At 44.8% G+C, this 26,050-nt stretch overlaps 1 protein-coding gene across 1 annotated transcript in view; it reads left to right on the top strand.

Moving 5' to 3' along the window:
- Positions 1–26,050, top strand: part of DNAH11 (dynein axonemal heavy chain 11) — a 4,227,155-nt gene that overhangs the window by 4,069,680 nt on the left and 131,425 nt on the right. The window contains exons 78-79 of the mRNA XM_069648254.1: positions 3,466–3,648; positions 3,800–3,915. Coding sequence (XP_069504355.1) covers positions 3,466–3,648; positions 3,800–3,915 — 299 coding nt within the window. The remainder of the gene's footprint in view (positions 1–3,465; positions 3,649–3,799; positions 3,916–26,050) is intronic.

Below are 26,050 nucleotides of genomic sequence, written 5' to 3'. Positions count from 1 at the left end.
AGGCAAAAGGTTACCAAACAGCAGCTTGGAGGCTGACCAAGTTGACCATGAGGTGAAAACAGGTGTTGAAGTGTTGAACCAGGAGGTGGGAGTCATTCTGTTATCAGAGACTAATAGAACTACACCCCTAGGACTGATCCTATTGCACCAGGGGAAGGGAGGCATTCTCCTGGAGCCATTTATGTGAATATCTTTTGTTCGTGGTAGGGCTAGAGTAGGTTAGTTTGGACAGAGGATGGACACTTTGAGTTTGACAAACACTCAATTACTTCTTTAGTTAGGTAGGGAAAATCCTTTGGAGATGGGGAAGATAGGCATTCTTCATTATTATTTAAATAAAGATTGTTATAAACATGCCACCCCCTTTATCCGACTCCTTACTCCAGTACACCACAGTGGCAAATGTGGCTCTAGGGAGACTGTGAACCTGCAAAATAGGAAACCTGTGGGAAAGGCTATAGAATGTTGATTGCTGAGAGTGTATGAATGATTCAGGGTTTTATTAATCGTATGGGGCGTGCACTAGCCCACCTTCTTAATTCCTCACTGTTCTGAGTTTCTCCAGGATCTTCCACTGCGGGCTACTCTGGTCATTAGTTCTGCTAGGATTGGACATCAGTGGCCCCAGGCGTGGAGATGCTTCTTGGATGTTTTGGCATTGGTTTTTTGCTGTTACATAGATTAGTGGCCTGGTTGGAGCAGAGGCAAAAAGCGAAAGTACTAGGATAGGGGGATGTTTTTATGGGACCACCTTCCTAAGGTTTGGAAAAAATAAAAACAGCATTTCACCAACATGTCAAAGAACTAGAACATACTCAAGAAAACATCCCAGACCTTGGCATGTAAATATAATTTCTCCATCCTTCTGTAGATTACTTTTTCAATATTCGCCAAACAATTCATCTCAACAACCCAATTATCTGAATTTGGCAGCATTTGGGATTTCCATCCCCTCAAAATCATTTTTTTGCATACTCATGCTCCCCAGAACAAAAACCTTTTCTATGACAGAGAAAGATCTTCAAGTAAGGCACCACAGCCCAAAACCATTGTTTTAAAGTCCAAATCGATACTTCGATTCAGGAACCGCAGATACATAGTGCAGATCTGCTGCCAAAAACCTCTGACACAAACACAGTCCCAGAGTAAATGCTTGAAACTGCCCACCTCTACACCACAACACCAACAGACATCAGAATCTGACATGCCTCTCCTTTTGGGTCTTTCCGGGCACCAATAAACCCAGTTGAGAATTTTAATTTGCCTAGAGCGTTTGCATAAACTAATCGAGCAGAGCTTCACATTATCACACAACTTAAGCAACACATCAGAAGTGATCTTGCATCCCAATCTTTTACTCCATTCATCCATTCATCCATTAGACCAGTATTCTCTTTATAATTAGCAACAATTTGACGATATACTTTGCTCGCAAGTGATTGATTGTCCACATTGAAAAATTCCAAACACACAGACATCTCTTCAATTTCCTGTAGTCTGCAACTGAAAGATTGTCAATAGTGAAAATTGTGCGTAACTCATCAAAATCAACCCACTTCCCATCCCTATACATATCACCAATCCAATGAATACCACTGGCAAACCATTATGGCCAAAATAAAGATCTGCCACCATCTGTAATTGCTTTACTAAGCCAAATTGAGGCGGAAGGTGACTTCAAAGAAACCCAAATCACACATGTCATGAATACTATTCCACACATCCCTCAGAAATTCAGTCAGGGAAATCTCCTACTATGCCTGTTGGCTGTCGTAAGCACAGCTCACGGGGCAAGAGGGCCCAATACGCTTGCCTCCGCCACTGCCCATGCATTCGGAGAATCAACCAGAAAAGGAAGAAAAAACTGGCAAGAGAACACCAGATGATACGCCTTAAAATTGGGGACCCCGAGCCCCTCCTCCCAACTGGCAATTGTAGCTTCCACAGTTTTAGTTTAGGAGGTTTCCCGTCCCAAAGGAATGATTGTAGAGTTGCATCAATTAATTTCCAAAAATATGCAATGACCTTCAGAGGGAGCATACTCAAAACATAGTTGATTTTTGGGGCAGCAACCATCTTCAAGGCATTCACCTTGCCTCACAATGATAAATGTAAAACCGACCACCTCTGGGTATTCAATTTCAGCTCCTGGCATGCCTCCCCCATGTTCACCTCCACCATATCACTCAGAACTGGAGTCAACCAAATCCCCACGTATTTTCTTTTATGCAAACACCACTGAAATCCATAACCAGTCACCAATGACTTAACACAACACCTCGTGATTGGCAAAACCTCAGACTTTAATCAATTTATTTTATACCCGGCCACCTCATGGAATCGCTCAAGTGTCCTCATCAGAGATGGCAAAGATATCTCCAGGTCCCATAAAACTAGTAAAAGGTCGTCTGCATAAAACCATATTTTCTGTTCAACCCCATTAAAGGACACACCTTTCAAACACAAATCACTTCTTAAAGCAATAGCGAAAGGTTCAATGGCTAGCACAAACAGTAATGGTGAAAGTGGGCAGCCCTGCCTGGTGCCCCTTCGAAGAATGAAAGACTCTGACAGCAAGCCGTTCGTCTTAACATCCGCTGTGGGACAGGCATACAAAAGGGAAACCCATGAAATATATTCATCTCCCAGATTCATTGCCCGCAGGACTGAAAACATATAATGCCAATTAACTCGATGTTATGAGATTAGTATTCAGGAAAGGACTGACATTTTTCTTTTCTGGTGCACTTTGTTACTGCTGGTTAGTATAAATATATGTATATATATATATATATATATATATAAAGGAGTGAAGCATAATACTCACTTCTATACTAGTAATAGAATGTGACTTTTCTTCATACACAAGGAGCAATCAACGAAATGTACAGAAGTGTGGTAGCCCATCACTTGGAGTGTGTCTAAGAGAGGCTCACCTTCACCTCACAGATGAGGCAAGAGAAGCACAAAACATTTGTCTAGGGTTGCTGATGGCACTCTTTTGTTCAGACGAGAATTGCCTAGAGCATTTAGGTGCTGGACTGCCTTTGTGGTTCAGACTAGACTGATATGCAAATTAATATTTCTCTTCTGTGAAGGGTAACGTGAGGTAAAACGTGGTTGCAGACCTTCCTGAGTGGGATACATCCTACATACCAGGTTATTTGAACCATTTTCGTTCTAGTAAAGGGTCTCCAACACATTTAGTTTTTCTTGTATGCATTATTTTACATAATTTCTCCTGACATCTGTATAAAATGCTTTGACACCTTATGGGGCTGGTCTGTACTAGAAAATGCTCATCCTTGATCATGTAATGATTCAGGTAATTTAAATTAAAAATGCGATTAAATGAGGTTTTTTGTGATTAGATGCGCTATTATGACAAAGGAGCAAGTAATTCAAATTGCGTCATCCATCTTGATGGTTTTGCAACTAATATATCTTTTTAAAACTTTTTTCAAGGTTAAAAATGTACTGGATGATATTTTGGAGAAATTGCCTGAAGAGTTTAGCATGTCCGAAATAATGCAAAAGACCACAGAAAGGAGCCCTTACATCCTTGTTTGCTTCCAGGAGTGTGAGCGGATGAATAATCTAATTCGAGAGATACGTCGATCATTGAAAGAACTCAACCTTGGCTTAAAGGCAGGATAAGAATTATATTCTATTGTCTCTTTTTGATTGTTTAGTCCGTAGAAGTGTTTTTTTTTTCCTTTCAGGTGTGAGTGATAAAACATACAATTCATTGGCTAGAATAAGATTTAATAAATGTTTACAATGTTTATTTTTACCACAGGGGGAGATGACAATTTCTCCAGATATGGAATCCCAGCAAACAGCTCTGTTTTATGACAACGTACCAGATGCATGGGTCAAACTGTCCTATCCATCTACCGGTGGACTTGCGCAGTGGTGAGTGTCTCACAGCTATGTTCTCTTTCACAAAGGAAAGTTTCTGCTTAAGAGATACACTATACTCTCTCACACTGAGGACCTGATTTATGAAACAGGAACCATCTGTGGCCCCACCATCACACATTTTCTCAGTAATACACCTAAAGATGACTGGCCCTAAGGGATGTGTGATGAATCCTCAGATGTCGTCCCTTCTCTTCTAGGGGGAGCCCCTTCCAATGGGGCCATGGTAGTGCAGAGACTACCCAATAGTCCCCCTGGGGGTGGTACACCGAGGGTTGATCACATGGGTATAGAACCCCCTTATGGGACGAGGGATGATCATCCGAGGAGATCATGGTATGTTGGCCTCACACCTTCCCACAACCTCAATACCAACTCCCCTCCCACCACTTCCATGTTTTTCTGTCACCCATTTGACATAGACTCAAGTACTGAGACGAGGGAGAGCAGACCCATGTGAAGTCATTGACAAAACTGGGACGAAGAAGAACATCAGTAACCCAAAATGGAGAGCAACAATATTGTCAATGAGACGAGGAAGAAGCATGGAGTGCTGAAGAGTACACAGCAGAACCAACAAGTGCGGTCTAGGCGATTTACAATACGTACTGTGTTGAGGAGGCAATGCAAAAGCATAAAGAGCGCGCCGAGAATCACAAGTGACCATTCTAGTGGTTCTCAAAATCCTATTGGTCTAAATACATTCAAAAGAAAGAGGGAAACCATGAAGTTAGAACCCAGTCCTGGATGCAGACCAACGCAGGAGCAGAGCAGCAGGAGAAATGAAGTAACCCACAAGGAAGAAGGGGGACTTCAGAACGTAGTCCAGAGGATGAGGTTGGTCCATGACCTCAGAAGAGAGACAGACAACAGGAATCCCATGCTTGCTGGTGGTGAGCTACTTCCCAACGCTGCTAGAGGAGTCGAGCCCTCCCTGGACGAACCGCAAGGTCATGGATACAGGAAGCGAAGAGGAAAGACCAGGACACTGAGACGGGAAAACACCACTGCAAGGAGGGTACAGCATGAAGAGACCACTCCAGGAAGATGGAACAAGAAGTTTCTGGAGTCCCGGTAGCTGTTAAGCATGTGGAGTAGACCTCAAGCCAGCCGATTGCCAGTATGTCTAGCAGAGCCGCCACAGGCTACAGGGAAGCGCTGACAGGCGAGAACGCAGTTTGACAGCCCAGAAGCACCAGAAGAGCCCTGTGAGCAACATGGATTGATGAAAATGGTATGCAGGTGCAAGGGGAGGTGCAGAGGGCCAAAAGTAATGCTCTAGATGCTGGGTGCAATGAAGAAAACAAAGGCTAAGGATCAGAGACCCCAACTATTGAAGTGGAAGCAATTGGGAAGGCAATCCAGGCCTTCAGTGCAATCATCATTATCCCAGTACTTTGCAGGCTAGTATAACAGGTGGATTAAATACAGAAGAAAGCAAGTGGAAGTCTGGGACCCACACCCATAAAGGCAATCCAGGCCCCCCGTGTAATCATCATAGTTAAAATACCTGGCAGGCTAGTATACCAGGTGGACTAAAATACAGAAGGAAGCAAGTGTGAGTCTGAAACCCACACCCATGAAGAAGCCAAGAAAAGGGAGACATTCTCTTGGCACTTTTGAATCAGTTGAAAAGAAGCTAGGGGAAGAGAGTCATTCCCCTGGTGCTTGTGAACACTATAAGTCAAACCCATCCACCCTCTGGACACCTTTAGATGCACCGTTCAAGCACTTGCTTATCTCACCTGGAGGTGGAAATGCCCTCTTCGAAGGCCTCTCATCGTCCTCCCATGTTCCCCTGGGAAGCGTCCTACACACAGTTGCATGTCTTATCAAGGGTCTACACAGATAGAACCACATTAATCTGGCCCTCATCGACCTTCACTGGCTCCCACTCCATGCATAAATCGCCTTCGAGTCTTGCTACATCATCTATAAGGCAGTCGCTCTCAAGTCAGACAGCTATCTCGCTGCAGCATTTCTGGTGGCCAGCGCACCACTAGAAGCCAGGACACTTGCTGACTTGAAATCCGCCACTGCAAAAAGAAAAAAAGACCAGAAAACAAGCATTCTCTACCTACAACCCAAGACTATGCAACCTCCTCCCCATCAGCATCAGACTTGCACTCACACTCCTACAATTCAGAAATAACTCAAGACCCACCTCTTGAAGGAGTTTCTCCTCAACGCCTAGGCCATCATGTCATCCCTGCACCACCTGACTTGCTAGACTCTTTCTGCCCCTCTCCACCCCACCACTCTTTACAGCTGTACCCATCCTCTGTGTCCCCCTGTATCCTATACCCCACTATATATATGTTCTTTGGTTACCTCTGAAAAGCGCTCTGTTATACATCTGTACTGTTGTATATCTCTGTAAAGCACTCCGTTGCTTCTCAAGGCTAGGTCTGCTTTCAATAAATATCATATTAATAATAATAATAATAATAATAATAATAATAATAATAATAATAATAATAATAATAATATAAAAAGCCAAGAGAAGGGAGGCATTCTCTTGGCACCCTGAAGGAGTTGAAAAGAAGCTAGGGGAAAGGAGTAATTCCCCCTGAGGTTTGTGGACAATATAAAATGGCCAGGAGAAGGGAGACATTCTCTTGGTCATTCGGAAATGTTTATTTTTGTACCAGATTTTGAACTTTACTTTTACGAATTGGAGAACCTTTGAATTCCACATCCAGAAGAAGATCCCCATTAACTTTCGTATGAGTTCCTATTGTAAGGTTTGGAAATAGGTTTTTGACAGGACGGTGGACCTTTCTGTTTTTGGACATCCTGACAGACACCTTAGTTATTCTTTTGAGGCAGGGAAACCCCTCTTAGTATTAGAGATTGATAGGCATTTCCCAATCCTAATTTCTTTAATAAAAGTCTGTAGCAATCAACAATGTCACCATTGTGTCGATCTCTTACTCCTACACCCCTACATTAGACTAAGGCCAAGCCTACGAACATTTATGATCTACATCACTAGCTATTGGCCTAGGAATTTCCCTGATGATGAAACCGAGACCTGTCAACAGCTTTAGACAGCTGTCAGAAAAGAGGACGTGGAGCTGACTGACTACCCGTTACACTTCCCATTTTATAATTTGGCAGTGCATCCAGGTCACAGGGCACTGGTGGGTGTTGTTGGGTCCACAAATGTGCTTCTATCTTCTATAAACAGAGGGCACCCGGTTGGTCCTCATTGTGGTAGAGGGATATAATATGTACCATAAGGCCAATAGACATTGACTGTTTTTTTAACTTAGTTATTAAGTAACCTTGTAGGTAGAATAAAGCACTCCAACTTGGTGTGAGTTGCTAACGGATAACCAATAGCGGCCCCTTAGATGTTATGTTATTGAGATTTATACCTCACTCCTGCCATCTTTATGGTCTCCAGGGGTTCAGGTGGATCTGAATAGGAAGGAGGTTTAGGGGATGGTTAATTAGTGGGGCTGTAGAGGGAGGGCTTATGAGAGCTTTTGCTATGCTGTTGGTAGCTTCAGTTTAGGCAAATAAAGGTCACTGTGTTGGGTTTGCTTCGAAATGGCATCAGTTTGTTGTTGTTGTTTTGGTGTGTGAGCCTGTATAGGATTGTTCTGCGGGTCTGTGGTGAAATGATGGAGATTTAGGGTGTAGAGGGAAGAGGGGGTGTGGGGGTTAGGGGTGATAAAGTTCTTTGTGTCCTGTAGGCTACACTGTTTTCATTAGGCTGAAATTCCTTGTATGGTGGTTGGAGATATTATGTGTTTCTTGTTGGGCCTGCCCAGTTGGATTGAGTACATTTTGGTTGTACAATGGTTTGTGGGGGCTCTCCCTGTGTCAAGGGTGGGTGTTCCTCTTCAATAATACTTCCTCTTTTGGTGGGCAAGTTAAAGAGCCACATTTTTAGAAGTTTTCTTAACTTTAGGTCTTCTGTTCGTAGTTCCTTGGGAAGCGAGTTCCAGGTTTTTAAAAGAAGGCTGATCCACCATATTTCAGTTTAGAATATTGCTTTGGTTCGAGTTGAATGTCATTGCTGGATCTCGGGTTTCATTTCGGCCTTTAGACCAATTTTTTCCTATATGAATTCTGCTCCTTGGCCGTGGATTTCTCTGTGGTCTATGCAAGGGTTTTGAAGTAAATCCTTTTTTGCATGGTAGCCAGTTTAGGGTCTTTAATGTTGGTGTGATGTGTTCTCTATTAACAAGTCTGAGGAGTAGTACTGCCACTGCATTCTTTACTTATCGTAGTTTCTTTGTCAGGTGGTCTTGCATTCCAAGGTAAATGCTGTTGGCATAGTCTATTCTTGACTTGGTGAGGGAGAGAGCAATGAGTTTGTTTTCTGTGTGGGAAGGTGAGAAAGGTTAGCATCCATTTAACTGTTTGTAGACGCACAAAGTGTTTCTTTACTTCTGCATTGACTTGTATTTCCAGCGTTGTAACTGCTTTGAAAGATTATGTGCTGTTTCCCATTTCAATAGGCCATGGAATGTGATGTTGATTCGATGCGTTGTTGGGCATGATCATGATTTCTGTTTTTTCCCAGTTGAGTTTAAGGCTGTTGGTGCTCATCCATTAGTTTATTTGTGTGATGCAGTTGATAAGGGTTGCATCTGGTTCTCCAGTAGTATTGATTTTGTATGTGATTTGTGTGTTGTCTGTGTAGTTGTAGCAGGTCAGTCCATGCATTTTGAGGTGTTTGATGAGTGGGGTCATGTAGATGCTGAACAGTGGTGGCAGGAGGGATGAGCCTTGTAGAAACCCGGAGGATGTTATTTGTTGTGCCGAGCTAAAGGGGATTAGTAATGCTGTTTCTGTTCTTTCTGTTAGAAGGAACTTTCACCATAACAAAGCCATGGTGCTGATCCCAATTTCTTGAAGATTTTTTATGAGGGCTTTGTAGTGGGCTGTGTGGAAGACTGCTGAAAAGCCTTCCTCCTGGTAGTCTCCTACCTGTAATATCTCCGCCCCTGCTCCGAAAGAAGCTATATTGCCCTCCTCACCACAGCTTTGACCTTCGACCCCACTGCCTCACTCTGCTGATGCAGCCTCTGTTCCTTCGGGTGAAGCTTTTCCAGCTGATGTAGACTGTGCTTCCCTTTCTTTGTTCTTAATATCTTGTATGTTATTGTCTGGTATCCTACTAACTCGCCTGCAACCTACTGATGGCTCCACGGCCCTGTGCTGCATTTGTAACTGCTTGCAAGTTACTTGATTATTGGGGTCATTCCGGGGTTGGAGGTAAGTACCGGGCTTTGCCGGTATGGAGCAAACAACTTGTCCCATTTGGTAACAGACCGCTAATTGCGGCCTATTACGACTTCGCAGGCACAAGCTTTGTGCCATTCCGGTAAAGTACCTAGCGCCATGCCGCAAAAGGACCCAAAAAAGCCCTTACCGGCATGAAGCGCACCGTACTTAACAATACCGCCATAGAACAAAGTGGAAACAGCGATGACCGTAAATAACGGTGCCCGTAAATTACAGGCACCGTTAAACAACGGATCCGGAAATATCGTCATCGCACAGGAACGGGAAGGAGCGCGGCGGCCATCTTTAAAAACACAATCCATTGCCATCCTCAACAGGCAGCACCCTTGGGAGCATTTTGAACCCTGGAAAAGGCCATCAGAATCTGGAGGAATGCCAAAAGCACCTAAGAAGACAGCAGACTGGCTCCGTAAGCAGCGATTCAGCCCGGATGAATTGCAGGCCTTTGTGGACATCCATGAGGAGCACGCTGACATTGTGTTCAGCGGGGACATGCACAGAGAGCCAGTGCTCCGGAAAAAAAGAACATCTGGCCACTAGTGGCCCAGAGGGTCAGCGCAGTCGGCACCACCCCCCGCACCTCCAAGGACTGCCGCAAGCGGTGGCATGACCTGCGGCTGAGGGTGAGGAGCATCCTCTCTGCCAACCGCCGACAGGCCCAGGAGACCGGAGGGGGCCCAAGTTCCCCGATGAAACTTATGCCATGGAAGGAGACGTGTGCCGGCCTAATAGGACAGGAATCGATAGAAGGCGTTGGCAACATGGAGTGTGGGGCACCGTCGTCCGATGATGGAGGTGAGTGTTCAAAGTCAACACTGCCAATGCCAATCCCATGATATACAATCCCAAGGCCCACACAAGGAATCACGGCATGGTGCCTTCCCCCCATCAAAATCATGCCGAACCAACTGCGACCCAGGCAAGTTCCAAGTGCAAGGGCATAACGCATATCACACATAGTGCACAAACTGGCACATCCCATGATGCACACTGTGCAGCTGGTGTGGCCAGTGTGCGAGTCAGACTGCACAGTACCCGGCCAGGATGAGTGACACCGACACCTGCATACATACATATCACACCCATAAATAGAATGTAGTGCTGTTGCATACACAAATGCCCATAAACCCCAAATGACTGAATATGTGAATATAGCCATGACTGTAAGTTGCGTCTGAAATCATCACTGATGCCGTCCCTCTCTTCTACCCCCACAGGCAGTGAGCATGACAGCGAGGACCACGACACCAGCTGTCCCACCACCTCCAGGGGCAAAGGCAGGGTCCGCCACATCCCAGCCAGGAAGGACACACCTACGCCGGCTCCTGCAAGGTCAATGGAGGGTGCACCACCCCCACCCCCACTGCATTGGCAGCAGGTACATTGTCCACCCCAAGGTCCGCGGAGTCCAGCATCGCTGGGGAGGTGGCAACCACGGCCCCCCTGAAAACCGTGGACAGCCCCTTGTCCATCTGTGGAGCGGCAGAGGAGGACTCATACCCAATCGTCCACACCCCAGAGCCCAGCAACTACCCACAGGTGTCGTGCAGCGACTAAGGGGAGCCGGACACACCTGGCCAATGTGGACATAGAGAAGCACGGGAACAGGCCAATCCTGTGCCCAGTCCCCCAGCCGAAGCCCTGTCAGGGCATGGAAGCCCAATCCCCTGCAGGGATGACACCCCATCCGCTGATGCAGAGCGTGCAGCACAGCTCACTGCCCTCATCACAGAGGTGATGCAAGACAATTGCCAGGGCAGGGAGGAGTGGCAGGAGGAACTAAGGGCAATGCGGCAGGTGGTGACGGACAGCACAAACCGCCTGTGCGAAGTCCTCAGACGCATTCCTGATGCCCTTGAGGCTGCGCGTCCTCCTCAGCCAGCTCAGCAGGAGGACAACCCCTACACCAGTCAACCAACCCGGACGAGCCCACTGCGACGTTCACTACGTTCCTAGTGCCACTGGGACATGGCTCCCCCGGGCCCTGAGGGCGCAGAGTGACTTGCATACCTGCCACATGTGGCCTGGATGGCCGCCATGGGACTACTGTTGGGGAGTTGGGGGAGATAGGGAGGGGGTGAGGGTGTGTTGGGGAGTTTGGGGGGAGGGGGGAGAGTGTGTTGGGGAGTTTGGGGGGAGGGGAAGGGGGTGTGGTGGTGGAGGATTTGTTATACACTTACGCACATACAATTTCAATACACCGTTTGTGTTGCAAAGGTAAACCTGTGTGGACATTCATCATTGAGCATGTGTATTCTGATATCTGACAGTGCATGGTGTACATGTATCCCCACACCCAGTGCCCTATGTCCCCATGTCATGACACCCTCTGCTGACTTGTGTTTCGGTTTCAATGTCCAATCAATGTTTGCCACACGGCATGTCCCTCCTATGCATCGGCACAATGATGCTGTCCTGCCCCTTCCTCCTCCTCCTGCCCTTCATCATCATCTGGTGGTAGCAGTCCCATGTCAGGGGACAGGGGCACGTTCCAAGGGATGCACATATTGTGCAGCATTACACATGACATGGGGGGCTTGGACATGTTCTCATTGCAGCAGATGGGTGCCCCACCCGACCGGCTGAGGCGACTTATTCATGCCTTCACCGGGCCAAGTGCCTGCTTCATCACCACACGTGCACGGGTATGGGCAAAATTGTAGGCCTCCTCGGGCCTGTTCAGTTGGCTCCTGACAGGGGTCCTGAGCCACGGCGTGAAGGGACAGCCACCATCACCTGCATGTGGAGGGAATGAAGGTAAGTGTTTGGACTTTTATGGTGGACAACTGAACTAGTCTTACATGGCAGCAGGTAATTTCTGCCCATACACACATGTCCATAGATGCATTGACCCCCATTCCTGTCCCCGCTATGTGTCATGTGCAATGGAATGATGTAGGGGGTAGTATCTTTGAGATGGTCTATGGACTATGGCATGCACATATTGTGGAACAAGCATTGTTTATGCATGCAGCACTCTTGGGGTAAGATCCTTGAAGTGCTGTGTACTGTGAGATTCTGTAGTCGGGTGTGTTGGCTGTAGTCAATAGCATAGTCATCATACTGCACTGATCTGTACTATGGTGACTTCCAGCACTCCTATGGGTGTGCCAAACCGGTGATGCGGTGTGGTATCCCTGCTGGCCTCAGTTCAATCCACTCCCAGGGATGAATCTCCGGTGTGGTGATATGCTGGAGGCAGCCACATAGTGCATATGCAGTGTGTTTTCCTACATGCCCTTACGGTGTGTGAGGGCCGCCGATGAGTGTTGCATGTGTTCTGGGTTGTGGCCTTGTCACCTGTTGGACATGTAGTGTTAGGTGTGGGCCTTACTTCATCAATGTGGGATTCTGTAGTCATGTGCCGTTACACTGGCTCTGTGGCACAGTGTTTGGTGGGGTACACAACGTGCACTGGCGTCGACATTTCCACCCGGTTTGAGTATGCAGGTACCCACCTCATGACACTGATGCACTGCCATGGCACAGTGAGGCAACTCACCAAGCAGCCAGGCACGTCGTCCTGCATGTCGCTCCATGGAGCAAGGTGGCGTGGAGTTCAGCAGGACCATTGAGTCATGAGTTGATCCTGGATGTTGGCCCCACCCATGGGTGATGATCTTGCTTGCATTGCATACCGTCTGCACGTTGGTGGAGTGGTATTGCTTGTGGTTGCGATGCGCCACCTCCATGCCATGCGGGACCGCCAACTCCACGTGAGTGCAGTCAAGGGTACCTATGGAATTTGGCATGCCTGCCACAGCATGGGAGGCAACTTTTGTATTGTATATCTCCTGGGTAGTCCATGGTAGGGATATGTAGTCCCTAGTGTGCTTGAGGAGGTGATCCAGCACTTGGTTCAGTGTCCGTGAAATGAACGGTTGTGATATGCCATGCAAGTGCCCCATGGTGCTGGTAGGTGCCTGTGGCATTGAAGTGGAGCACTGACACCACCTTCAGTTGAGGGGGAATGGTGGTGCGTATTTCTATGATGCTAACTGTGTCGTCATCTCTCAGGTCGACTATGGTGGTGATGGTGTCACAGTCAAGTTGGTACAGGGTGTGGATCTGCTCAGGGGTTAGGTTGAGGGACTGGACCTGATGTGTGGGATTGGGGGCTGCAAGTGTGGTAACGGTGGCTGCACTGGTGGTGCATGCTGGGCCTGTCTCACCCTCCTTCTCCTCCTGTGTCTCCTCTGTGGTGGGGCCTGGTGATGTTGGTGTTGTCATTGTAGTTGAGGCCTTGCAAGCAGGGCATCCTGCTTCAGTGATGCTACCACTATTGGTATTATCTTGGTGTGGGAGGGGGTGTGGTGTGTGGGTGTGATACTTTTCTGCTGTGGCAGACTCCATTGCCTACACCTGTGCTGATTGTGTGTACCTGTGCCTCTGAGAACCACTGCTTAGGGTTCTTAACACCTTCTCTGAGATGCCTGTATGTACTCCATGCCAGTAAGGTACTTTACGGGCTTAAGGAGGCCGTTATTTATGTGTGTGCATTACTTGTGATCAGCCCCAGTTTACGCCATTCAGTGCATCTCTGAGTGTGTTATTCTGAATAACCTGCAGTTTCTGAATATTGATATCAGTAGTACCTGCGAAGAGGGCATTAAAATAGTCAATCCTGAATGCTATGGCGGCTCTGGCTATAGTTCGGCAGGTATCGGGGGAGAGGAATGGTCTGCAGGTGTTGATTAGTTTGGTTGTATAGGCGGCAGAGGAGGAAATGGGGCTAACTGACCGTGATGGCAATACTGATGCTTCCAGATACACGCCTATCAATGTTAAAGGATGAGTATTGGTGGTCCAGCTTTTTTATTACAGAGTGAGGGCCCACTATGAGAAGCTCTGTCTTCTCATCGTTCAGGCATAAACAGTGCGTGGCCATCCAGGCCTGGATGGTCATTCCACATGGTAGTTCCCAGGAGGGGGATGGGGGTATGATTTGCGTGTCACCTGCTTAATTTGTATAAGTTATGCCGATAGAGTCCAAGAGGGTGAATAATGGTTTTGTGAATATGTTATACAAAGTTGGGAATACACAAGACCCTTGTGGAACACCGCAGGTGATGGGTGCTGGTGGGGCACTGGCATTCTCCACAAATACTCTAATGGATCTCTCCCCTAGGAAGGATGCAACCAGGCTGAGGCCTCTGGGGAGAAGTTGGCAGAGGTAGATAGGTGCTGACCTAAGATTTTGTCGTCAACCAGGTCGAACACTGTTGAGAGGTCGAGGAGAAGTAGCAGAGCAGGCTTGCTTTCATCCCTGATTTTGTCAATCTGGATCTTTAGGTTGAGTAGAGCTGGTTCTGTCCCATGGCCTGGGCGGAATCCCGTTTGGTGCATGCCCAAGATGTGGTTGGCTTCGAGGTATCGCTGGATTTGCAGATAGATTGCTCTGTTCAGAATTTTAAATAAGAAGGGGACAGTTGTAATTGGGCCATAGTTTTTAGAGATTGAGGGGTCTAGTGTTGTTTTTTTGATAAGAGGGAGAACCCGGGCTTCTTTGAGGCTAGTAGGAACTATTCAAGTGGAGAAGGATGTGTTGATGAAGGAGGTATTGAGGGGGGAGGGATAGAATGCCTGAGCAGTCAATTAGTGAAGTGAAACGTAGGAGGGTCATAAAGGCTGGCCGTGGAGAGGGAGGGGTTGCAAAAGTTTGATCAGGGATTGTTCGGTCTCAATTTTCTTTTGCAACATGTCAATTATAGTGAGCATGGCGTTTTGGATATTGGAGCACCATGTGACATCTTTGGTTATGGTGGAAGGAGGAATGTGGGGGTTCTCTAATTCCCTGAGAATGGTGAAAATCTCATGGTTGCTAGATTTGGCATTTGCAGTGCAGGGATTGTAGGTGGAGGATTTGGCAGAGATAATGGCCTTTTGCAACATTTGACAGCTGCAGTGTACAGTAACTTTTTGTCCTCAGATGGAGTTTTCTTCCAGTTGGCTTCAGCTACCCATTTGTTGGTACGGAGTGTTTGATGTTTTGGTGTGAACCACGAATTTCTATGTGCAAATGGTTTATGTTTGCATGGCTTTAGCGGGGCTATGGTGTTGATGGCCGCAGTTAAGGTTTTAATGTACTGGTTCACGAGAATGTTAGGGTCTTTAGCAAAGGGGGGCTCGGGTAGGAGTGAACCGAGTGTGGGAGTTAGGCATACCATTGTGAGGTTTTTGGAGCTGCGTGCCAATGTAGGGGGTGGAGAGTGGTCGGCGAGACTGCACAATGTTGTGGTCAGACCAAGGGCAAGGGCTTTTGGTTAAGACAGATACCCAAGCATTGAGTTCAGCAATCCACGCAAGGATCTGACCTTTGTTGTGAGTGGGGGTACTGACACAATGTTGGAAACCAAGGGCGCTGAGCGAGCTGGAGAGTGATGAGGCTGCTGGATCATCAGGTTCATTAAGACCTAGGTTGAAGTCTCCCAGGAGAATTGTTTTAGAGGTAGGTTTGATGTGGGCATTTGTAGGTTTCTAGGATTTTTGCCGGGTAAGGTATGTTTGAGAGCGGTAGCTGGTTAGGTCTTCTGTGTTTTCCCAAGGGGTCTTTGAGGAGTGGTTTAATGTATGCCACTTTGAAACTTTGTGGACAGGCTCCTGTTGCCAGTGAATCTAAGTTTACTTTTGACCAAAATCAAAAGGAAAATTGTGTTACCCTAGGCTCTTTTGTGATCAATTTCTCAAAGTTTCTAATGTTTCACCATTTAAGTGAAACATTCTCCTCCTCGGCTTGATTTGAATTCGCTATTTCCATCAAGTGACCATGGACATGGTGGAATCAGCTTCTCCGTTGGATGGCAAAGCCCTCTACACTCTTCTTTGGGGTCTAAGCAAATGCTGTTTTATGTACACTGGATTATTATTAGCGGCACCCTATGTGCTTAGAATTTTCATTGAATACTTTGGATTATTGTGATTGTGGTAACTGAACAACAGCGCAATCATACACCCAAATTGAAAAGCTGTCTTGTCAATACATCACCAAATAATCACAAAACACATTTGATGCTAGGTCCATTATACAGGAATAAGAAAAGAAAGTCCTGGCAAGATTCAGTTGGATCTCTTTATATATAACCTAACCAACACACCCACATTAAAAAAAAAATCAAAACCGCCATAACTGCCTCGATATTGTACCTACCAATTAAAGGGTTTTTACGTGATCCCTATACTCAAAAACAAATTCAGTGAAGCGCAGACATATAATGTCCATCCCTCTCATAAATTCAATGCGAAATCTCTTTACTAAACTTATTTTAAATTACTTTTTGAGGAAAAGCCGCTATCTTAATTTAATCAATTTAAATTGTGCCTTTCGAAAAAAAAATTATTCAACAGCATTTTTCCTTTTATAAATAACTAAATATTGTGTTGTAAAAAAATCCTTTTATTCACATCACACCACATCCTTTGAATATTTTCGAACTGCACAATGTATAATAATCATAAAACCCAGTCCATAAAAATAACAACCATTCTTCAGCAGAAATCAAAATACATACATTGCTATTAAATATAGTATTACTTAACATGTACCTATGTTATATCATACAGACATCAATATTTACAATTGTTAATTGTATAAACAAATAATAGTCAACATTGTATTGTGCCAAAAATCATGAATTACAAAATGAAGTGCATTAGACCTTGCCATAAAATGTTAATCTTTTTCACCCAAAGAGTGTGGTTTAAAAGATTATTCCTTTTATCACTCTGTTTCATACAGGTAGCAAATACGTGCCCCCGAATTTCCCACAAAGTCTACATAGTGTTTTTACTGTCGGAATCGTATAACTAACACTTTCAATTTCCAATGTTTCCAAATGATTATATCTAAAGTGCATGAACTTTCTACACCTATGACAAGGATGTTCATGGAGGATATCTGAGATGCATCATCTTGAGAGGCTAGAATCTTATGCACCAATATTGCCCCTTAAATATTCATCATTTTGGGACATGTCCCCGCTATGTAACGCCTTTATATAGTTTACAGCTGATTGATAAAGATGGGATAAACTCAAAGGTTCAATTCAAATAAGTGGGATGAACTCAAAGGTTCGATTCAAATATGCAGCACCTAAAGAACAACTATCAGTACTCCTGACAAAATTAGGAATATTGTATTTCAGTCTTTCCTCAGAGTTAAATGTTATTCCTATCAAGTCTTACCACAAAAAAGTAGCTATGACTGGAGCACCCTGTAGTTGATGGAAGAGATGCTGACTCTAGCGGATCATCTGTATTGGGTGACCTTATAAAGGCTCATGGTCCACTGTAAGAATTTGCCCCTTATTGTATCCAGTGGCGTAAAGATTTGAGGCAACAACGTCTCAACTACATACATCATCGCAGGATCACCTTTCCCACATAGTCATCAAGATTTGAGATGGTAAACCCCTATACAATTTTTCAAAGTGAGTTAATCAGACCATTATTTACCCCCTTGTTTAGCCAGCTGATCATCAAATGCTTCCCAGTTTATCTTGACATTGAAGTGTAATTGAAGGTGTATATATTCATCTATTACTTCTAACCTATGGCCTCACAGTTGCCATGGAAATTGCTTGTAACCTTTCCCAGAGCAAATAATCTTTGTTTGTAGATGATTAAAGAATAGGTCATGATAAAAGCAATTCAAAGCATGACAACATATATTGTAGTCAGATGCAGTTAGCGTGTAATAATATAATTTAATCAGGATGAGCTAATGCCTGTCTCACGAGTCACAATTGTTATGATATTTGATTTGATATGGCATTTATAACGTGCCTATAGACAAGTGTTTCAAGGCTCGACAACGCAAGGGAGGGGGAACAGAGGGAATACAGAGACAGCGATCTTACTAGGCCAGGTGACATTGAGATTGTGCAGGGGAGGGGGGAAAGGAAAAGTGTGAGGGGTGGGGGGGGCAGTGCAGTACATAGGATCAACAGTAATAAATAAATAGAATAAATAAAACAATAGGTAAAAAGTGTGGCCAGCTTGTGGCAAGTGCAGGGGTAAGTGCAGACATCAGGTGTCAAGAGCTGGTGGGGGCTGTAGGGATACAGAAACAGCCCCCAAGTGCAGGGGTTGCCCAGGAGGCAGTGCAGGTGTGCAGCTGGCAAGGGAGGGGACCTGGGCCCAAGAACAGAGGGTAGCCAGGTGACCAGTGCTGTTTCAGTCAGGGGTTCAGCAGGGGAGGAGGAGGAGAGAAAGCAGAAGCAACAAGGACGGTCTTGAGGTGCTTCCGGAACCGTAGATGGTTCTCCTCAAATTTCAGGGAGGCAGGGAGGCTGTTCCAGAGGGAGGCCCCAGCCGAAGAAAGAGATTTACCACCAACTTGTTGCTTGGAGAAGCGACTGACCCTGAGGGAGTTGGAGGCGGATGAGCGAAGAGCTCAAGAGGGAAGATATTTAGGAAGAGAGAGTTGGAAGATTTGAGGCCCCAGATGGCCTTGTGGACAATGCAGAGGGGTTAGAACTTAATCCTCGCAGCCACTGGGAGCCAGTGCAGAGATTTTAGTCCTGGAGAGATACCATCCCTGGGCTTGAGGCCAAGGACAAGTCTCGCAGTCCTGTTCTGGTTGAGTTGTAGAGGGCAGAGAGTAGAAGCAGGCAGATTTAGAAAGAGGCTGTTGCAGTAGTCCAGCCTAGAGAGAACCGGAGCTCTGGAGACAATGAGCTTCTGGGGGAAGGAGAGGAAAGGAAGAATACCTCTGAAAACGTGCAGCTGGTAGTGTGACTTCTTAGAGACGTCAGAAATGTGAGGAGAGAAGGAGAGTGTAGAGTCAAAGATGACACCAAGGTTTTTAGCCTCACAGGTGGGAGAAGGAAGAGGGCCAGGGAGGCCCTCCAGAGAGCAATATGAAAGGAGGGAGCAGGTGTGCCGATGAGGAGAATCTCAGTCTTACTGGCATTAAGGCAGAGATCATTGATGGCACACCACTCCTGGATAGCGGACAGTCAGAGATGAGGGAAGGAGAAGAGGTGGCGGAACGAAGCCGAAAAAAGAGCAGAGTGTCATCCACATTGCACTGAAAGTTGGGGCAGAGAGCGGCAATTCAGTGGGCAAGAAGTGCCAGGTATTGCTTGAACAGCCAGAGAGAGAGGTTAGACCCCTGGGAACACCACAGGTAGAGATAGAGGGGAGGAAGGACCTAAGCTGGACCTTGGAGGGTCGATCAGAGAGGAAAGAGGTCAGTCAAGCCAATGCCTGATCGGTGATACCCAGGTTATCACGGACACGGTTGAGCAGGATGGGATGGTTGACCGTGTCAAAGGCAGAAGAGAGATCGAGTAAGATGAGGACACAGGGGGTATTGCAGTCAAGGTTTGAGAGCAGGTCTTCACGGATGATCAGGAGAGCAGTTTCCATGCTTCTGGTAGCTCTGAAGTCAGACTGATGGTCATGGAGACAACCAACCAATCCAGTGAGAAGATTACGCTGGGAGATGGCCAGCTTTTCCAGGAGGTTGCCCAGGAAAGCAGTGATGGAGATTGGGCGGTAGTTAGCAGGGCAGGAGGAGTCAGCTGAGTATTTTTTAAGAGGGTGCACAATGGAGTGCTTAAGGGGGGAAGGGAAGACTCTAGAGGTGAAGGAGTGGTTGCAGAAGTCGGCCAAAGCAGGATCCAGGGTGTCAATGTGGTCCTTGATGGTTTTAGAGGAACAGGCGAAAACCTGTTTCGACGAGACTTTCATAGATCGGACTCATCTAGAAACCTCATCTGGGGAGAACAGGGGACGGTAGAGGAGGAAAGAGGAGGGGTGGCCACAGAAGGGCCAGAGGAAGAGCAGAGAGTAGAGGGAGGAGAGGAAGAGAGAGGGGACATGATGTCCTGAGTTTTAGAGATGAAGTGAGAAGCCAGGGCCGTGCAGAAGGCCTGGGAGGAGACAGGAGAGGTAGAGACTGCAGCAGGATTGGCCAACTCCTTGTAGATTTTGAAGAGTTCGGCCCAGATCTTGGATGCCACAGAGACGTGGGCTTGGATGACGGCTCTCTTCTTGGTGCTTTGTAAAACGTTTTGGTAAACAAGTAGAAAATGTTAGAGGAAATGCTCTAGATTTAAGTTATACACTCGCCAAGTCAACTAGATATACATGAAAAAATAACAGGGCTGTAACCCAGCCTTATTTAATGCCCGTCAACAATGGGAACTGGGTAAGAGTCCCATTATAATCTAGGCTGAGCTGCCTAGAGGTGGCTTCATATAATACAACAGTCATAACTCTGATGGGCTGATCCCAAGGCATCACCTTATTCAATGGTTTACTTATTAGGGTGGAAAAGTACACATTTAGAAAATATCTTCCCAAGCGCATCTTATGATGCCATTAGGCAATCACTGAATGGCTTGCCCTGATTGCCCTTCTTAAATAGGCTTCTAAATAGAGGTATCATAATGCTTCCCTTTCAGTAATCTGGAACAGGATAACCTCCACAATGTCATATAACCTCTACAATGTCATCATAGAAGGGTGATAACAAGCCTACCCTCCACTGATGCATAAGCATTGATAGCCACTTTGAACAGCCTGCCAGGCCTTGATACCTTTGACTCCTTCAACTCTACAATTATCCTTACTCAAACCCATCTTGCTGGGATTGTAATCCCAACTAGGTGTTTTCAGACTGAGAGGTCTAGCATAGGAAAGTTATTGCCACAAGGTTCTGAATATGCATGCAAAACAGGATGCATACACTAATCTTTCATGCATGTACACCAAGAAGGAAAAAAGAGAACATAATTACAATGTATCATTAAACCAATCTGAAAGCCAATGTACACATGAATACTTTCGCAGAAGTTGGCAAAGCCAACTTTGAGCTCTAACTAAAAAGGTAACTCTAAAAGAGGTGTTATTGAAAATATAAATGTTTCAAAAGAGAATTGGTCAGCTTTAAGAAATAATATTAAGGAAGCAAACATAAGTGGCTTACATCTCAAACCACTGTTGATAAAGCTACATCTTGTGGAACCGAAGCAGTAAATAAAGCTGAAAGATTTGTCAAATGTTATATAAATGACCAAAAAGTAACACTCATTGAAAATCAAGTGCAGTTTTTAATGGCAGACACAAACATTTAATTTACCGTCCAATGCATTTCGGATAACAAATATCCATTTTCGGGTACATGTATTATATTGTAAAACTTTTTGGTAGGCAAATAGAAAATATGCAATAGAAAAAAAGGGAAGAAAAGAAAAGTGGTTATCACATTTAATTATTCTTTCAAATACAGTTAAAACATGCTGTTGGTTATACTCACCTTTTTTGTGTTAAATTTTAAATGGACATGCTCGAAATGCATATGCATCCGTCATTATGTTGTCATAGCGCAATGATCATTTTCTCTACCAAATGTGGTAAACATGCATAGAATTAATTTCAACGGAAATCATCCCGTACCTGCATGCATCCATCAGTATCAATTGTTTGTAGGAACATTGTGTGAAATATGCATGCAGGCAAGTTACTGTTGTAATTAGTCCTGGTCGAAATTCTGAAATTCTTTCCGCCCGTTGCTGAAGGGAAATAGATACGATTTTACCACATTTGGCTGTTCCATCATGCCTGCGTATTGAAAAGTTTCTCATACCGTCTCGGGAACCTAGCTGTGCAAAGTTTCCCATGCCGCTGTGCAAACCTAGCACAAATTGAAAAGAACAGCATGAAGTTTCTCTTGCTGCTGCTTGAACCTACCACAAATCAACCAAAAAGCTGTGCAAAGTTTCTCGTGCCAAAGCACGAACCTAGCAAGGTTAAAAAAAAGTTTCTTGTGCTCCAACGCAAAACTAGTACGGATCTAAAATAAGCCTGTGCAGAGTTTCATGTGCCGCTGCGCGAAACAAGCAATGGTCATGAAAAACTGCACAACGTTTCTTGTGCTGCTGCATGAAAATAGTATGGATCGAAAAAAGTCCAGCACGAAGTTTCTTGCGAAGCTTCGCGAACCTGTATGAATCCAAAAACTGCACAAAGTTACTCGTGTTGCTGCACGAAACTAACACAAATCAAAAGAAAAGACCCATTTGATGTTTCATGGGAACGAAAGACCACACAATGGGTGAAATCGCACAAAACAGGGCAAAATTTCAGTGGTGGCGGCGGAACCGTAACGCTAATTTCACAGAACGGGATAAAGCAGATTTTAGTGCGGATTATATATACTTTTTGCTTTGCTGGCAAAAATGTCAATCACCTCTAGTTGTAACACCCATTTTGGAAAAGAGAAGAAACTATACAGCAGTGCTGTCTTATAGGTTTGATGCTTACCTATGTGTTGGTGAAAAGATCTGACATGGTGCTCGGATGCAAGTATGTATTTGGATATTTTCTTTTTTAGTTTAGAACAATGCATGGCTGCTTGTACGTACCACGACATGTTCACGGTAGTGACGTCACTCGGGATGTAATGCCATCACACTGGGTGCCGTGTCAGCATTACTGGTAAAAAAAAATGCGTAAGAGATGCAATGACAAAAAGATGGTAAAAAATGTGATGTTGTTTAGAATAGAAGAATAAAGAGTTCTAGCAAAACCGTATGTTGTGCCAGATATATTGGTGGAGAATACATTTTGGAGTTTAAATCATTTTGAAATGATTCCCTTTATCAATATGGGAATAGTGATATATCAGGGACAAGTGGAGTGGGGATCATAATTGTCTCAAAGATCATATCATCTAATCTAAACATTGTGCAAACTGTATTACTAGACAGACATTTGCTTGGCATATATAAAAAAGACATCATGCTCATAATAGAGAGAGTCACATATGTGTGAGTTCTTGTCACAAGATGTTCAAATCAAAGAATAATATAAAGTCAAAAATCACATTTCAGAATTCACAACCATCTTACATTGCATCACCTGATAGAGACTATCCTGGAGCATTATCTAATGCTGGCCCCTATAGCATAGTGTTCCAACTAGATACATGTTAATGTGTTCAAAAGGACATGTTGTACATAATGGTTCATAAGGGAAACTTGTTTGAATGTTCTCTTTCAAGGTTCATATATAACCATAGAGGTTACATTACTCTTTCATTCTTCCTGGACTGACTGAATCCAGTTGATCAATCCAGTATGCTTTTCTCTGGTTGAGACCCTGTTCAATGTTGAAGCTCTCATCTCTTGTTCACATTAGCTCTAGGAACTGGAACTTAATTTGCAAAATCTGGTGGTTATTTTCAATAGTGTCGGCCCACTGAAGAGTTCAAGTTCTTGGTGTGAATGTTAGAGTGATGATCGTTCATACGCACTTTGGCCTTTTTCTTGCATTGTCCAACATAATATTGTCCATGAGGACACTTTATATAGCAGATAAAAGAATGAGAGATGTTATTATCCCTGCACTTTCTTCTTGGTTGCTCCTGCTGCTGCAGATGTAATCAGGATGCTGAGTTTTTCTAGGTGATCAGCCTCACTTGCCGGATCCAGACTTTCATCATATCTTGGCACAAATGGGTCAGGTTTCATCAGTTCCCACTGGGTCCAGATAGCTTTCTTTATGTGTCCATAAGTATATAACATTGGTAGTTGCAACACTTCTTCTGCTTCGCAAGCAGCAACACAGTGGTAATCAAAAGGATGTAGCTTGTTGTCCACCTGTCATTAAACCACTGTTTAATATTTGTTAATTGCAGATGGCAGATTCTTGGAGCCATTGAATTTCTCATGGATCCCACTGTTGTAGGCTGTTTCTGTTGTGCACGAGGCCATTTACAATAATTTGGCAAATGACGTGAAAGACAAGTCTGTTGAGATTAAGACATCCATTTCATCAATGGACATGGTAGCCCTTGCAGGCCTTGATGGACAACGTGATTCTGGTCAGGGTGGGGCATTAACAATCGCTAGTTGAGATAGAAAAGTGTTGGGCTGATAGGCTGAACACCACAGGTTAATTTAATCGACTGTGTCTTTTTGTCGTCTGGGCCTTACATCACTTAGCATGTGTTGACCAACAGACCCAATAGTTTCCCCAGCTGCATCTGCTGGCCTAAGACATGGGACTTTGTCACACAAAACAATGTTGCAAACCCCTGGCTTCCCGGTATTCCATTCAACATTAAAGGCTGCTGGAATTACAGTGCCCCTTTAAAGAATTTTGGTGTGGTGGAATAAGGAGTCGGACGGGGGGGGGCATGTTTCCTAAGTTTTATTTTAGAAATAAGGAAAAAGTCCTACCTCTCGCTACTCTAGCTCTAAAGGGTTATCCCTGTCTACAAAATATCAACTTGAGAGGTGTTCTTAAGAGGAAACATCTTTGGATACCAGGTAGAATAGTCTAATATAACTAAGATGTATTTATTCCCCAACTTTGAAGGTTCTAAAGGTGTAACTATGTCCATTCGTATCCTAGAGAAGGGTACCTCAATAATAGAGAGAAGTTACAAGGGAGCTGGTGGCACTATTTGGGCAGCTGTCTTTTGACATAAGGTACAGGTAGCAATACATTTCTTCACGTCTGCATGGACTGCTGGCCAGTAAAATCAGGGAATGGCCTGTCCATGGGTGTTCACAATTCCAAAATGCCTAGATGTCAGATGCAATTGAGACATTTCTAAAACCACTGGGCTATGGCTGCGAGGTACTATGAGCTGTGTTCTAGATATATCCTCAGATGTCATATCCTTTTCCTTTTGATACAAAAAAGCCCATGTTTAATGAAAAACAAAGGTCCTCCCTGTGATCTACTCTCAGCCTCTGCAGTGACCTTTCGAAAAGGCTTCTGCTAAAATCAGTTCATTACATTGTGAAAAGGTTAAATCTGCCTCTTGAGTTAATGATCTTACTGTCTCTGGTGGATCTATGGCAGCTTCCCCAAACCCTTTGTACCTCTCTCAGTAATATCTTGCTCCTGGACTTCAACGAGTATGGGAAACGCCATAGTTTCCAGATTCTGTGTGCGATTTTCTCACCAACACTTACATGACAGGCATGTTTACATTCTTGTGGATTAGTATTTTGATGTCACCTCGTAAGTCGGGATCTATCACACTGGCCATGACATTGAGGCCATGCTTACAAGCCAATCCGGATATAGTAACTAAGCTTCCATAGGTGCCTTTTGGAGGAGGTTGAATTAGGCTAGTTTGAACTAATTGGCGTTCACCTATTGCAAGGCTAACGTCAATGCTACTATGAAGATCAAAATTCATAAACTCAGCAGTAACAACCGTTGGATTGGAGGCTTTAGGAGTAAGCTTTCTGAATTTAAGGGAACCCCAATTTTTATTAGATGGGTAGTATCCCACCCCTGACACCATTTATGGTGTGGTGTAGTAAGGAGTTGGACAAAGGGCTGGCATGTATCAACAATATTTATTTTAGAAATAAAGAAAAGGTCCTACCTCTAAAGGGTTATCCCTGTCTAAACAAATATCAACTTGGGAGCTCGTTGTCAGGATGTTTGTCAAAATGAAAAGTGCCAGTTCTCTGTTCAAAAACCTACTCTAACCCTACCACTAGAATACAAAGGGTTCAGCATCCAAATTAAAATAGTACCAGGGGAATGGCACCCTTCTCCTGGTGAACTTTCCCATCACTCTTTTGCTCTAGTTTCTAATTCAACAGAGAGTATGTGCAGGAGAATGACTCCCTTCTCCTGACCCACATCGCACAGCCTTGATGGCTGCCGTGGGATATTTTTTGACAATAGTCCTCAAAAGTCTCTTCACTTCTTCCCAAGGACTTCTGAAGCTTGCTTTACAGATCCAGCAATGCACTCTTGTTCTTTAGACCTTTGGATACCACTAATGTGACAAGGGAGATGACTCACAAGATTATCTTGACTCTTGGTTCTCTGGGTATCACTACTGTGACGAGGAAGATTACTCCCGATGCAAATTCCACTCTCTATCTCT

The sequence above is a fragment of the Ambystoma mexicanum genome, chromosome 2q, assembly GCF_040938575.1.
Source record: "Ambystoma mexicanum isolate Mex_15411 chromosome 2q, UKY_AmexF1_1, whole genome shotgun sequence".
In the NCBI taxonomy this organism is placed as follows: domain Eukaryota; kingdom Metazoa; phylum Chordata; class Amphibia; order Caudata; family Ambystomatidae; genus Ambystoma; species Ambystoma mexicanum.
This window is presented reverse-complemented; position numbering and strand designations above follow the sequence as displayed.